The 13,090-nt window shown below is 35.7% G+C and overlaps 1 protein-coding gene across 1 annotated transcript; it reads right to left on the bottom strand.

Moving 5' to 3' along the window:
- Nucleotides 1–3,434: 3,434 nt before the first annotated feature.
- Nucleotides 3,435–8,561, bottom strand: LOC141606941 (uncharacterized). The gene is made up of 2 exons (XM_074426324.1): nt 6,125–8,561; nt 3,435–4,270 (listed from the first exon to the last, which is right to left on the bottom strand). Exons 1-2 carry the CDS (start codon nt 8,457–8,459, stop codon nt 3,435–3,437), a joined length of 3,171 nt encoding a protein of 1,056 aa, XP_074282425.1. The 5' UTR covers nt 8,460–8,561.
- Between the last annotated feature and the right edge of the window lie 4,529 nt (nt 8,562–13,090).

The following is a 13,090-nucleotide window of genomic DNA, read 5'->3' as shown; positions in this document are numbered from 1 at the left end:
ATACACCATGGTTCCCTATTTGTTCCACGTAGAGCATATATATGAGCAAGTAATTGCAAAAGATATTAAAATTTAATGTACATAGACAACGTTCTATCCTTATACGGAGTATATGTCTTAAATGTAAAACGGGTCAAATATTTTTGATATTTTCTTAGAAACTTTGCCATGCCATTTAGTATGTATTTAACCCAACTTAAAATTTAAGACATAAATTTAGTCTTAAACAAGAATTTGTGATCGAGTATATGCTAACACTATAACACAAACTCTAGAATTCACTATTCTTGCTAAGTCTAAGCTAACACAAATCACAGGTGGCTGAAATTGAGTTTGAACATAGTAAGAATATCACGTAGTTCTAACCGTTGAATTTGAAATGTGTTATGGTTGTTACCTTTTATTTTTTTTTACTTATATTTTAGCACTTTACACCACCATAACGAGAACGTAGTGTTTAATTTTATTGATTCTTATTTTGTTCGTTTCCGTTTAAGTTTTCTTAAAACTTTAAGAGATATTTAATTCAACTCCTATAAATTCAGTTTAAAAAAAGTTAAGCTCAATATATACCATTTTTTCTATAAGTTAAGCTATATGTTTAATTCAGCTCCTATAAGTTCGATTTAGAGAAATAAACTCATATAAGTCAAGTTCAATTTCTATATATATATGTTCGTTCAGCAAAATTAAGTACAAAAGTTCAGAGCCTTGAGTATTATTACATCATAATCATAGATTATTACAGATAATCATAGATTATTACAGATTGGCCCGGGCATTGCCCGGGCATTAAATCTAGTAAATATATATTTGAGGCTTTTTTCGAGCGACGTGGTAGTCTCCAACTTTTTTAAAACACTTAATTAAATTTTAAAATTAATTACTTACAATTTTTCTATTAGAATTAGGAAATCATTAATAATTTACAATTTTCCTATTAGAATTAGAAACTTAATATTTAATATTTGTGCACTTATTATTTTAAAAAATATTTTTTCAAACTTTTCTATTAGGATTAAAATATTATTTCTTAATATTCGTGTTTATTTCTATATATGCAAACTTCGATGTACTATAGAAAAAAAAAATTTAGATATATTCATAGTCTCCAATTTTATACGCATTATTCAATATGATAATTCACAACATAAAACGTCTGTAAGCTCAATTTTTTAAACACTTAAAATAAAATTAAAAATTAACATAAAGAAATACTATAGAAATAATATTTAATAAAAATTAACGTATAATAATAGTTTCGAGTCTTTGTAATTAATCCAAGTGACTTAATTTTGTTTAGTACTAACTACTCTCGAGAATGCAAATAAATTCCATAAAAATTCTCACATTCTAAAATTTTTGTTAAATGACCTGATTGCTTCCTATGACAAGTTGAAAGATCATTACACGATCCATTCATTGTGTATTTTATGATTATCAGAGTAAGAATGCCCATTTTATTTCATCATAATAAATTCAACTACTATCTAAGCAATATTTATTGTCAATCAAATATGTTAGCATTAAAATTAATCTATAGTCCCTCTTTATATAATAAAGGCTAAAACATCCTTACGCATTTTACATTTATTTAGACAATTACTTTAGAATCCGTGCAACGCACGGGCATCACACTAGTATATAACATTTGGAGCTTGGAAAGGTTTCCTATTGATGTTGGTATTTTGCCACTCAATTGATTGAAAGAAAGATATAGTCCGTTCAAATTTGATAACTTCCCAAAAGATGTCGGAATCTCACCCGATAACATGTTATGAGAAAGGTTAAGGACTTGCAGGTTATTGAGGTTACCTAATTCATAAGGAACTGAACCAGCAAGAGAAGTATTTGAGAGATTGAGATACCTGAGTTGGTTCATCGAACCAATAAATCTAGGGATTGAGCTATAACTGAAGTAATTGAAGCTGAGGTCCAAGCTCTCCAGTTGTTTCAGCTCAAGCAAATACACTAAGGACTCGAGCTTCTTCATTTCAAGCAAGTAATCAAACTTGTCTCCTTTGAGATCAAGCTTGAGAATATGGCCGCTTGTGTTATCACAAACCACCCGTCTCCACCCGCAGCATTCCTGACCTTCCCATGAACGAAGATGAAACATCTTTGTCGAAATAGGTGAGGTTATGCTTGAAGCTGAGCAGGGCCGCTCTTTCAGAAGACTTACACCTCAAGGTTGAGTTATTGTTGGGTGAGTTCCCGTTGCATCTATACCATCTTGTATTGAAAAGGATAAAGGAGAAAATCAGTAGGCAAGTTAATTTTGTATTCCTCATTGTTCCGAACGTACAATGATAATGGTAATGCTAAGCCCTTATTAGTCCTTACATAATTGATGGACAATGAATAAAATAATTTACATGCTAATGTCAGAGCATCACCCTGATGCTTGACGGGTTCCTGAGTCAAAACTTGTATTAACAATAAAGAGGCCGACGCATTTAACAAAGGCAAGAATTATTAGTCAATACTACTATTCTACCTAACAGGAGCAATTAACCAACTAGTGGTCAGACTTTGAAGTCTTCTCCATTACAATCATAACTCATACGGAGTACTCGGTAATATTTAACAAAACTTGTGGTATCTACTACTCATATCATTATCACTACTTATTAGCCTTTCTAATTAAACTTAAAAGGTCTTAAACCAACCAAAACTGCTGACAATTGGGGATGACTTTGACTTAAAAATATACGCCTAAGGTTTGGGCATAGATGTACATTTAAAAAAAATACTAACGAAATTACCTTATATACAATTTCAATACATCATTGTCATTTATGAAGTATGGAGTTTAAGGCATTGCTTATCATTTCCCGTCTTTATATGATATCATCTTTCATTCATACCAAAATATCTTAAACTGAACCACAATTGTGTTATAATATACTCGGTATATGCAGCGTTGTAATAAACTCCATATCTAGGCGCAATTCATTCATCAAGATTTTAGTACAAGTAAGTGTGTACAACAAGAGACGAAGATCCAAAAAAAAAAAAAAAAAAAAATTGACAGAAACTACAAAAGTGATCAAACATGACAGATATGCTTATTGTGCTACAATGTTAGTCACTTAGTTGGATACATTAACACATGAAACATCTCATCTCCTGTTGATCTTAGCTTTGGTCAAACCCTAACCTTCACATACAACCAGTTATAGCCATCTTCGAGATGCTTGAAAAATACATATCTCCACCTTCTATTCAACACCAAACACCCAACAACACCCCAGAAACCAGTAGCAAATCCCGACATCACTACTAGGTCAAACCCTATTTTCTTGAGCTTCTCCTCATTATCGCCTTTGCTTTCATCACTTCTACCCTTACCTTGCTCGTTAATTTTGCTTTTGCACTTCATAGGCAGAGCATCCCCACAGAGATAAGGATTTCCAGCATAAATTAAGGCTTGGTCAAATAAGGTTTGTAGCTGATTCCCAGTTGGGATTCGGCCTTCGGCCTGATAAATTGTTGTACGACAAGTTAAGGTGGCTCAGTGTATATATTTCACCTATGCTTGCTGGGATACTTCCCCTTAGTTTATTCATTGACAAGTCAAGTGAGATCAATTTATTCAAACCCCCAATATTCTCAGGTATCGTTCCAGATAACTGATTATAGGACAAGTTGAGACTCATCAAGCCGGAGATCTTTGTCATGTCATGAGGAATGCTACCGACCAACTTATTGAAGGAGAGGTCTATATTTACTAAATATGGTAGTGTGCTCGTATATGTACGCTCAATACCTTGGATTACTTCACTGACATCACCTAAAAAGTTATCTGATGATGTATCAGGTGAAGTCATGGCTATAAGGTTACTAAAACAGCGGGGTATGGATCCCGTAAAATGATTATGCCCAAGGTCCATGACTTGGAGATGAGGCAAGGAGCATATCTGCCTAGGGATAGTGCCGGTAAACTTGTTTCCTCTAAGCCTAAGTATTTCAAGTTCCTCAAATTTTTCGGCACTAAACCACTTGGGAATTTTGCCTGAGAGCTGGTTTTCCCCAATATCTAAAACTTTCAGGTTTTTGTGATCGCTTAAGCATGAAGGGATGCCTCCGCTCAACATGTTGTCATTTAAATGCAAATAAAATTCATCACTTATCTCAGACTTGTTGGAATTTATGTTCTTAAAGCAAGGAATACGTCCTTTGAGCTTGTTGTACGAGAGACGTACAAATAAAAGAGTTGTATTCGCCCAACAATCTAAAATTTCCCCCGATAAACTATTATTTTGAATATCTACAAAAATCAAAGATGTAAGTTGGCACAATGAATCAGGGATTGGACCCTTGATTTGATTATATTGGAAAGGATTAGGCCTTGCAAATTAGGCATTATCTGTCCTAATCCCCAACAATTTGGAATCACACCCGTTAAACTATTACTTTGCAGATCTAAAGTAACCAATGATGTAAAATGACATAAAGAATTAGGGATTGGACCCTCGATTTGATTATTCGAAAGGTATAGGATTGTCAAGTAAGGCATTATATGACCTAATCCTTCGGGAAATGACCCATTAATCGGAAGAGAGGTTGAGTGTTAGCATGGTATGAGACATGTATAAATATGTCAAGTTTGAGAGGTTAGCAAAGTGGGTTTCAGACAAAATTGTGCCTCCCAATGGATTGTAGCTAATATCTAAACTTCGCAGCTTGGAAAGTTTTCCTAATATTGATGTTGGCATTTTGCCACTCAACTTATTATTAGAAAGGCCCAAGTACTCCAATTTTGATGGAAACCTAAGAGAGGATGCTATTGAACTTAAATTATTTTGGGAGATATATAGTTCCTCCAAATTTGACAGTTTCCCTATAACTGCTGGAATCTCGGCCGATAACATGTTATATGAAAGATCAAGGACTTGCAGGTTAGTGAGGTTACCTAATTCTTAAGGAACTAACCCCCTGAGTTCCTTCATCAAACCCATAAATTTCGGGATTGAGCTATAAGTGAAATCATTAAATCTCAAGTCCAAGCTCTCCAGTTGTTTTAGCTGAAGCAAGTACACCAATGACTCGAGCTTGTTCATTTTAAGGAAACTATTAGTCCCATCTCCACTAAGATCGAGTTCGAGAACATGTCCGGTTTTGCTATCACAGACCACCCGACCCCAATTGCAGCATTCCTCACCTATCCAAGAAGATGAAACGTCTTTGTCGAAATAGGTGAGGTTGTGTTTGAAGTTGAGTAGGGCCGCTCTTTCAAAAGGTTTACACCTCACCGTTGAGTTATTGGGAGAGTTCTCATTGCAGCGACACCATCTTGTATAGAAAACGATAAATGTGTAAATCAGTAGGCAACTTATTACTGTGTTCCCCATTGTTATGAAGAAACAGTAGTAATGTTAATTTAGTTTGTAACAAAAAACATGTTTGCCGAAGACACCTTATTTCTTACACAAATTGATTAGGGTGAGATTATAAGTCAAACCCTCCCAAGTCTTAAGACTCTGCCACATCGGCTTTTCACTAACTTTTATTATTTCTTTATTGTTCACACTCACCTCAGACTTTATACATTATCCGTCAGACTCACTTCAGACTCTACTTTTTCACTCCACTTTATTTTTTTAACAAAAAGAAATTTTGTACGCGAAAAATGGACAGCAGAGAATATTACAAGGAAATGAGGGACATAAGGAAAGTCTAGGAACGATAAGGTATGAAATCGAAAGCCAGTGTTCAGGAACATACCAATTAGCGACCAGCAATGTTCGGATTTAATCAAGTTATGTTAATTCCATTTGTTCTACAAGAATTGCTTCAAGTTCATAACAAAAAGATAAAGATTTCAGCTTCGGCCATAAATGTTATGGATTAAACAAGGATTAGCTCTGCTTACAATACCTTTTACAGGTGCGATTATTTAAATTATCAAACTCAAATCAGTTTCTATAATAATATACTCATGCTTCTATAATACGAGTAGTATACTAATATGCTATAGTATTATAGTACAGGGTAGAACACCAGCGCACTACACTTGGAGAACAAGAAGAAATGAAAATGTTTGCGAAAAATAAAAAATGAACCATCTCATTTCCTGTTGATCCTCCTAGCTTTGGCCACCCTCACTGCAACTACCACATACAAGTATACAACCAGTTATAACCATCTTCCACACGCCGGAAAACTGCATGCCTCCACCTCCTTTTCAACACCAAACTCCCAACAACACCCCAAAAACCAGTCGCAAATCCCGACATCACAACCACGACCAGCTCCATTTTCTCGAGCTTCTCCTTATTATCGCCTTTGCCTCTATTGCTCTTATTCTTGTCTTGCTCGTTCACTTTAGTTTTACACTTCTTAGGCAAAAAATCCCCACAAAGATAAGGATTTCCGGCATATATTGAGGCTTGATCAGACAGGACTTGTAGCTGATTGCCAGTCGGGATTGGGCCGGATAAATTGTTGTAGGAAAGGTTAAGATGGCTTAACATAGGTGTTTCACCTATGCTTGTTGGGATTCTTCCCGTGAGTTCATTCATTGACAAGTCAAGTGAGATCAATGACTTCAAATCCCCAATATTCTCGGGAATCATTCCAGATAGCTGATTATATGACAAGTTGAGATTTAACAAGCCAACGATCTTTGTCAAGTTATCAGGAATGCTACCTATCAAGTTATTGCAGGAGAGGTCTATATCCACCAAATATAGTTGCGTGCTTGTATATGCACGCTCTATTCCCTGAATTACCTCACTAATAGCATCATTTAAATGGCTAACTTCTGACAGATTAAGGGTCATGGTTGTAAGGTTACTTAAACAAGGAGGAATGGATCCTGTAAAATGGTTATGTCCAAGGTCTACGATTTGGAGATGAGGCAAAGAGCATATATGCCTAGGAATAGTGCCACTAAACTTGTTTCCTCTTAGCCTAAGTATTTGTAGTTCCTTCAATTTTTCGGCACTAAACCACTTAAGCATTTTGCCTGAGAGCTTATTTCCACCAATGTCTAAAACTTTCAAATTTGTGAGATTCCTCAAGCATGAAGGCATTTCTCCAATGAGCATGTTGTCATTCAAATGCAAGTAAAATTCCACACCAACACCATTTTGGTAGGAACCACTATTATTAAAGCAAGGAATATGTCCTTTTAGCTTGTTGTACGAGAGACGTACAAGTGAAAGACTTGACAAATTGGCTAAACAATTTGGAATTTCGCCTGATAAACTATTATTATTGATGTCTAGAGAATTTAACGACTCAAGTTGGCACAAAGAATTGGGGATTTGACCACTAATTTGATTATTAGAAAGGATAAGACTTGTCAAGTTGGGCATTATTTGACCTAAACCTTCTAGAAGTGGCCCAGATATAAAATTATTTGTGAGATCTATATAGTTAGCAGAGCGATATACTTCAGGTTTATTGCCATTGGACAAAAATTCCCCTGACAAAGAGTTATTAGAGAGGTATATTGAAAAAAAGTTGATAGGGAAAATAGAAGGCCCGCAAAGGTGGTTGTTAGAAAGATCAATATAGTCAAGTTGTTGCATTGTATGAAACCAGTTGGGCATGTGCCCGGAGATATTTGCATTAGACAAATAGAGTACTGATAGGTTCTTTTGAGTTTGAAGCCATGGTGGAATTTCTCCGTTGATTTTGCAGGTATCAGCACCTAAGAATTGAAGTTGGAAAGGGGGCACCCAATCAGAAGACAGGTTGAGTGTTAGCATCGTATCAATCATGTCTAAAACTATCAAGCTTGAGAGGTTAACAAAGTGCGATTCAGACAAAACTGTACTTTCCATTCGATTGAACGCAATATTTAGACTTTGCAGCTCGGAAAGTTTACCTATTGATGTTGGTATTTTGCCACTCAACTGATTACCAAAAAGATTAAAGTACTTCAAGTTTGACAGCTTCCCTAATGACGCTGGAATCTCACCCAATAACATGTTATCAGCAAGATCAAGGTGTTGTAGGTTAGTGAGGTTACCTAATTCATATGGAATTAACCCACCAAGGGAAGCAAATGAGAGATCGAGATACCTGAGTTGCTTCATCAGACCCATAAATATTGGAATTGAGCCATAACTGAAGTTATTTAAGCTGAGGTCCAAGCTATCAAGTTGTCTCAGCTCAAGCAAATACACTATGGATTCAAGCGTCTCCATTTTAAGCAAGTTATTAGTGTCGTTTCCATAAAGATCGAGCTTGAGAATATGGCCGGATGTTTTATCACAACCCACCCGGCTCCATTTGCAACATTCATCACCTTTCCACGAAGATGAAACATCTTTGTCGAAATAGGTGAGGTTGTGCTTGAAGTTAAGCAGGGCAGCTCTTTCAGAAGGCTTACATTTCACGGTTATTAAGTGATTGGCCGAGTTACCCGCCTTACAGCTACAGCATCTAGTAGTATTGAAAAAGATGAATGTGTAAATCAGAAGGCAAGTTTTTACTACATACGCCATTGTTTTGAAGGTAGAGTAATAACGATAATGTAGTACTCGTATATATTTTGTTTAGTTTATACGGAGTACAACTGATGGATAATGTAGTACTACAAACTTGTATTAACACCACCACAAAATCTCATTTAAGACGGATATAAAAACTGTCTAAAGTTGACTAAGGCAAGACTTATATAATAGTCTTGCAATACTACTATACTACCTAATAACTGCAACTAATCAACTTATGGTCAGACTTTGAAGTCTTGTCCATTACACAAAAACAAACAAACGAATGAATTATGATTAGCGACGACTAGAGAAGACTTTGACTAAGTCAGTATGTGACGAGTATGACTGATGATCCTAATTTATTTGTGAGGTGTCCCGTAACATAACGTAAGTTTCATGTAAAACGGTTTTACAATAATCTTTTTGTAAAGAAACATGACATCAATAATTATTCGTATGAGCAATTTATCTTATAAAAAAGAAAAACTAGAGAGTAGGGAAAGAAAGTAGCTCACCAAATCAATCAAGTTAGATTATCATCATTCCGCAACTCGAAACCCGATTTGAAGCTCGCTCAACGAAACCCCTAATTTCATAAACCCTAACCCCTAATTTTCAAGCTGATTTTTGATAAAAAATTTGCACTTTGTTTCTAATTTGAGGAACCGATTTCATGAATTGCCAGTTGCCACCATAATTGTATTAATTGAATTCAATTTTGCTGATTTTTTATATGAGATGTTTTGTGTTGAGATCAGCACAAAAACAGAGATGCTAGACAAATCCGGTAATTTTGTGTGTGAAAAGGTTCCCAATACGGAAATTAGATTTAATTGTATTAATTGAATTCAATTTGGGTGATTTTTTATATGCGATGTATGGGTTGTTGAGATCAGCACAAAAACTAAGAAAAACAGAGATGCTAGAGAAATCAGGTAATTTTGTGTGTGAACAGGTTTCCCAATACGGAAAGGGTAATGATATATTCACGGGCTTATTGTATTAAGCCACGGAAAATTAGGCAAGAGATAGTGGCCTCCACATTTGCATGTAAAAGCAAACTTCCGTGTAGCAATACAAAATACCCGCGGCATTATCTCTACCCTACGGAAATGAGGTACCAAAGTTGGTGATGTGACTGGTAACTGATAAGGACTTCTATTTCTTAAACAAGTAGTAAGAGGTTTGATTTTTGATTTTTGCAAATGAAAAAGTCAAATTTAAAAGGGTCAATCCATTAAATTGTCTTTAGTATTCTAAAAGAGATTGCCCCAACTTTCAATAGAATACTCCTGGTTAATACCTAAAAAAATACGAAACCTTACTTATCAACTAGTTTTATACCCGTGCAAAAAATGCACGGGTCGTAATAACAGGTGCTATTATTAGATACATGAACATATAATTGAGCGTGATTAAGTGTTCAATGTCGTGATAATATAAATAGTTCATATTTGGAAATTCGAATATTTGATAAATATTAGATAATATACGACCGTATTTTATTAGAATTGTACTAAAGGTATTTGACATGTTAGACCCGTTGAATGTATGTAAATTGCAATATTTTATGTAAATCGTGACATTTTAACTTATGTGTTTAACATAAATAATTAAAATAGGAATATGAGATAGGAATAGGAGGTGTGTTGAGGAGAGAAGGTAATTAAATAGCAAAAGAAAACATGAGAGGACCCACCTATAAAAACTCAACAGCCAATCAAAAGCCAAGAAAAAACCTAGCTTTTATACTAGGTAGATTAGTTTTAAGATGAAACCTACACGACTACACGTGAATCATGTTTAGTTTATCTAAATTAGTTGTTTAATAATGTGTCATTTATATATCGGTTCTTCTCAGTAGCAGAGTCGGTATCACCGGATGCGAGCCTCGCATGTCATTAAAAATTTCTATGTCAAGTAGTCTCTTAGTAAAATAGACATGTAATATTGTTGTGATTTGCCTCCTCATTGGCATAAGTAATGAATTGCCCATTACATTTTTTCTTCATTTTCCCCCCGATAATATTAGTTGGACACTTGCTCGTTCGCCCTTAATTGATTTATTTATGCGTTCGGCCTAAACGAACCATTATCTAGGCAATTCATTCATCAAAATTACTAAACAAAAATTACACTTAATAATCTTTATTATAATACACTCGCGCCAGAATCATAATTATATGCCGTAATACAGGTGTACACAGGACACCACCAGACACCAGTAAAGTGCATTACACTTGGTTTGCACAAAAGCGAAGGGAGTAAACAACAAGAAACGAGGAAAATTAAGGTAGTAGAAAACATAACAGCTAGTGTGCTACAATGCTAGCCACATTGCTGGATACACAACTGTATTACCATCTTATCTCCTATTTATCCTCGCTTTGACCACCTTCACTTTCAGAACAAGTATCACATATAACCAATTATAACCATCCTCAAGACGCTGGAAAACTGCATGCCTCCACATCCTATTCAACGCCAAACTCCCTACAACCACCCAAAACCCAGTAGCAAATCCCGACATCACTACCAGGTCGAACCCCATTTTCTCGAGCTTTTTCTTATTATTGCCTTTACCTTTATTGCTCCTACCTTTGTCTTGCTCGTCCACTTTGCTTTTACACTTCTTAGGTAGAAAATCCCCACAAAGATAGGGGTTTCCGGCATAAATTGATGCTTGGTCAGATAGAGTTTGTAGTTGATTGCCAGTCGGGATTGGGCCTGATAAATTATTGTAGGACAGGTTAAGGTGGCTCAACCTATATATTTGACTGATGCTTGTCGGGATACTTCCCCTTAGTTTATTATTTGATAAGTCAAGTGATTCCAATGAATTCAAACCCCCAATATTCTCCGGAATGTTTCCAGACAACTGATTATACGACAAATTGAGATTCAATAAGCCGAAGATCTTTGTCATGTCATCGGGAATGCTACCCACCAAGTTATTGCAAGAGAGGTCTATATCAACCAAATATCGTAGTGTGCTCGTATATGCACGCTCAGTACCTTGAATTACCTCACTAATAGCGTCATATGTATCGGTAATTTGTGATGCATTAGGTGAGGTCATGCCAGTAAGGTTACTTAAACAACGAGGAATGGATCCCGTAAAATGGTTATGTCCAAGGTCTAATATGTGGAGATAAGGCAAAGAGCATATCTGCTTAGGAATATTGCCACTAAGCTTGTTATCTCTTAGCCTAAGTATTCCGAGTTCCCTAAATTTTTCGGCTCTAAACCACTTGTTCATTTTGCCCGAGAGCTGGTTTCCACCAAGATCTAAAATATTCAGATTTATGAGATCACTCAGGCACGAAGGGATCTCTCCGCTTAACATGTTGTCATTCAAATGCAAATAGAATTGATCGCCCAACCAAGCATCATTATTGTTTTTAAAGCAGGGAATATGTCCTTTGAGCTTGTTGTACGAGAGATGTACAAGTGAAAGTCTTGAAAGATTGGCCAAACAATTTGGAATCACCCCTGATAAGCTATTATTTTGAATATCTAAGAAACCCAGTTTTGTATGTTGGCATAGCGAATCGGGTATTGGACCATTGATTAGATTATTGGAAAGGCTTAAGAATTCCAAATTAGGCTTTATCCGAGAAGAACCCCAACAATTTGGAATCGCCCCTGTTAAATTATTATTTTGCATATCTAAAGTACTCAATGATTTAGATTGACATAGAGAATCAGGGATCGGACCATCAATTCGATTACTGGAAACGTTTAGGATTTCCAAGTTAGGCATTATATAACCTAAACGTAAAGGAAGCGCCCCGACGATAAAATTATTATCGAGATATACCTCCCTTGCCTGACCATATACTCTGGTTTTATTGCCATTTGACAAAAACAACCCAGAAAAAAGGTTATTAGAGAGGACCAATGAGATAAAGTTAACGGGAAAAAACAGGGACCCGCTAAGATTGTTGTTAGAAAGATCCAGAAAGTCAAGTTGTTGCATTGCGTGAAACCAGCTGGGTATTGTTGGAAGTAATGCAAAGGCTAACAATGTCGTCTAGATACATTACATTGTAGAGAAGCCTTCTATTACCTCGTAAGAGAATCTCTCCACTAAATGCATATGTTTATAACCCCATTAACTCCATGTTTATGGTAGTGGTTAGTGCTAATTAATCACTACAAATATGAGAAGTATGTAGTCATTTGAGACACACATCTTCCATATATCTCTACTATTTCTCTATGATAATTTTGAGCATACCATATGAGTTCCAACTCCTAACGGTTGAGTACACAACTTTTAGGAGTGTTGTGTGACCTTGGGGGACGACGCCTATATCGATTTGTACCATAGTCGGGGCGATTTCGTTTCTCATTCAGTGGCCTCCATACCACGACACAACAATAAATATTCTCTAATTATATATTCGCCCCTATAGTGATACTATATTTCCAACAATTGAGAAACGAAATTTTGTCACTATTATTGTTGTTGTATTCTCGTCATTCAGAATCATTTGATTGGAGAAAATATTTATTTTCGTCTAGAAGATTCAGCCCGTATGGAGTTAGACAGCACGTCGGTATTTTGGCCATAACTCGGTCTCTAGACCTTTGTTTGAGGCGTGTAATATGGCGTTGGAAAGCTAAGAATAAGGGCT

This window comes from Silene latifolia, chromosome 10 (assembly GCF_048544455.1).
Source record: "Silene latifolia isolate original U9 population chromosome 10, ASM4854445v1, whole genome shotgun sequence".
Taxonomy (NCBI): domain Eukaryota; kingdom Viridiplantae; phylum Streptophyta; class Magnoliopsida; order Caryophyllales; family Caryophyllaceae; genus Silene; species Silene latifolia.
The sequence above is the reverse complement of the archived record's forward strand: the minus strand, read 5'-3'. Positions and strand labels throughout refer to the sequence as shown.

Excerpts from the sequence above, each read along its gene's own strand:
- LOC141606941 (XM_074426324.1), bottom strand. The coding sequence starts at position 8,459 with ATGGCGTATGTAGTAAAAACTTGCCTTCTGATTTACACATTCATCTTT. Across the intron at positions 4,271-6,124 it reads TTATAACTGGTTGTATACTT|ATATTCAAAATAATAGTTTA; the intron begins GTATGTGGTAGT and ends TGATTTTTGTAG.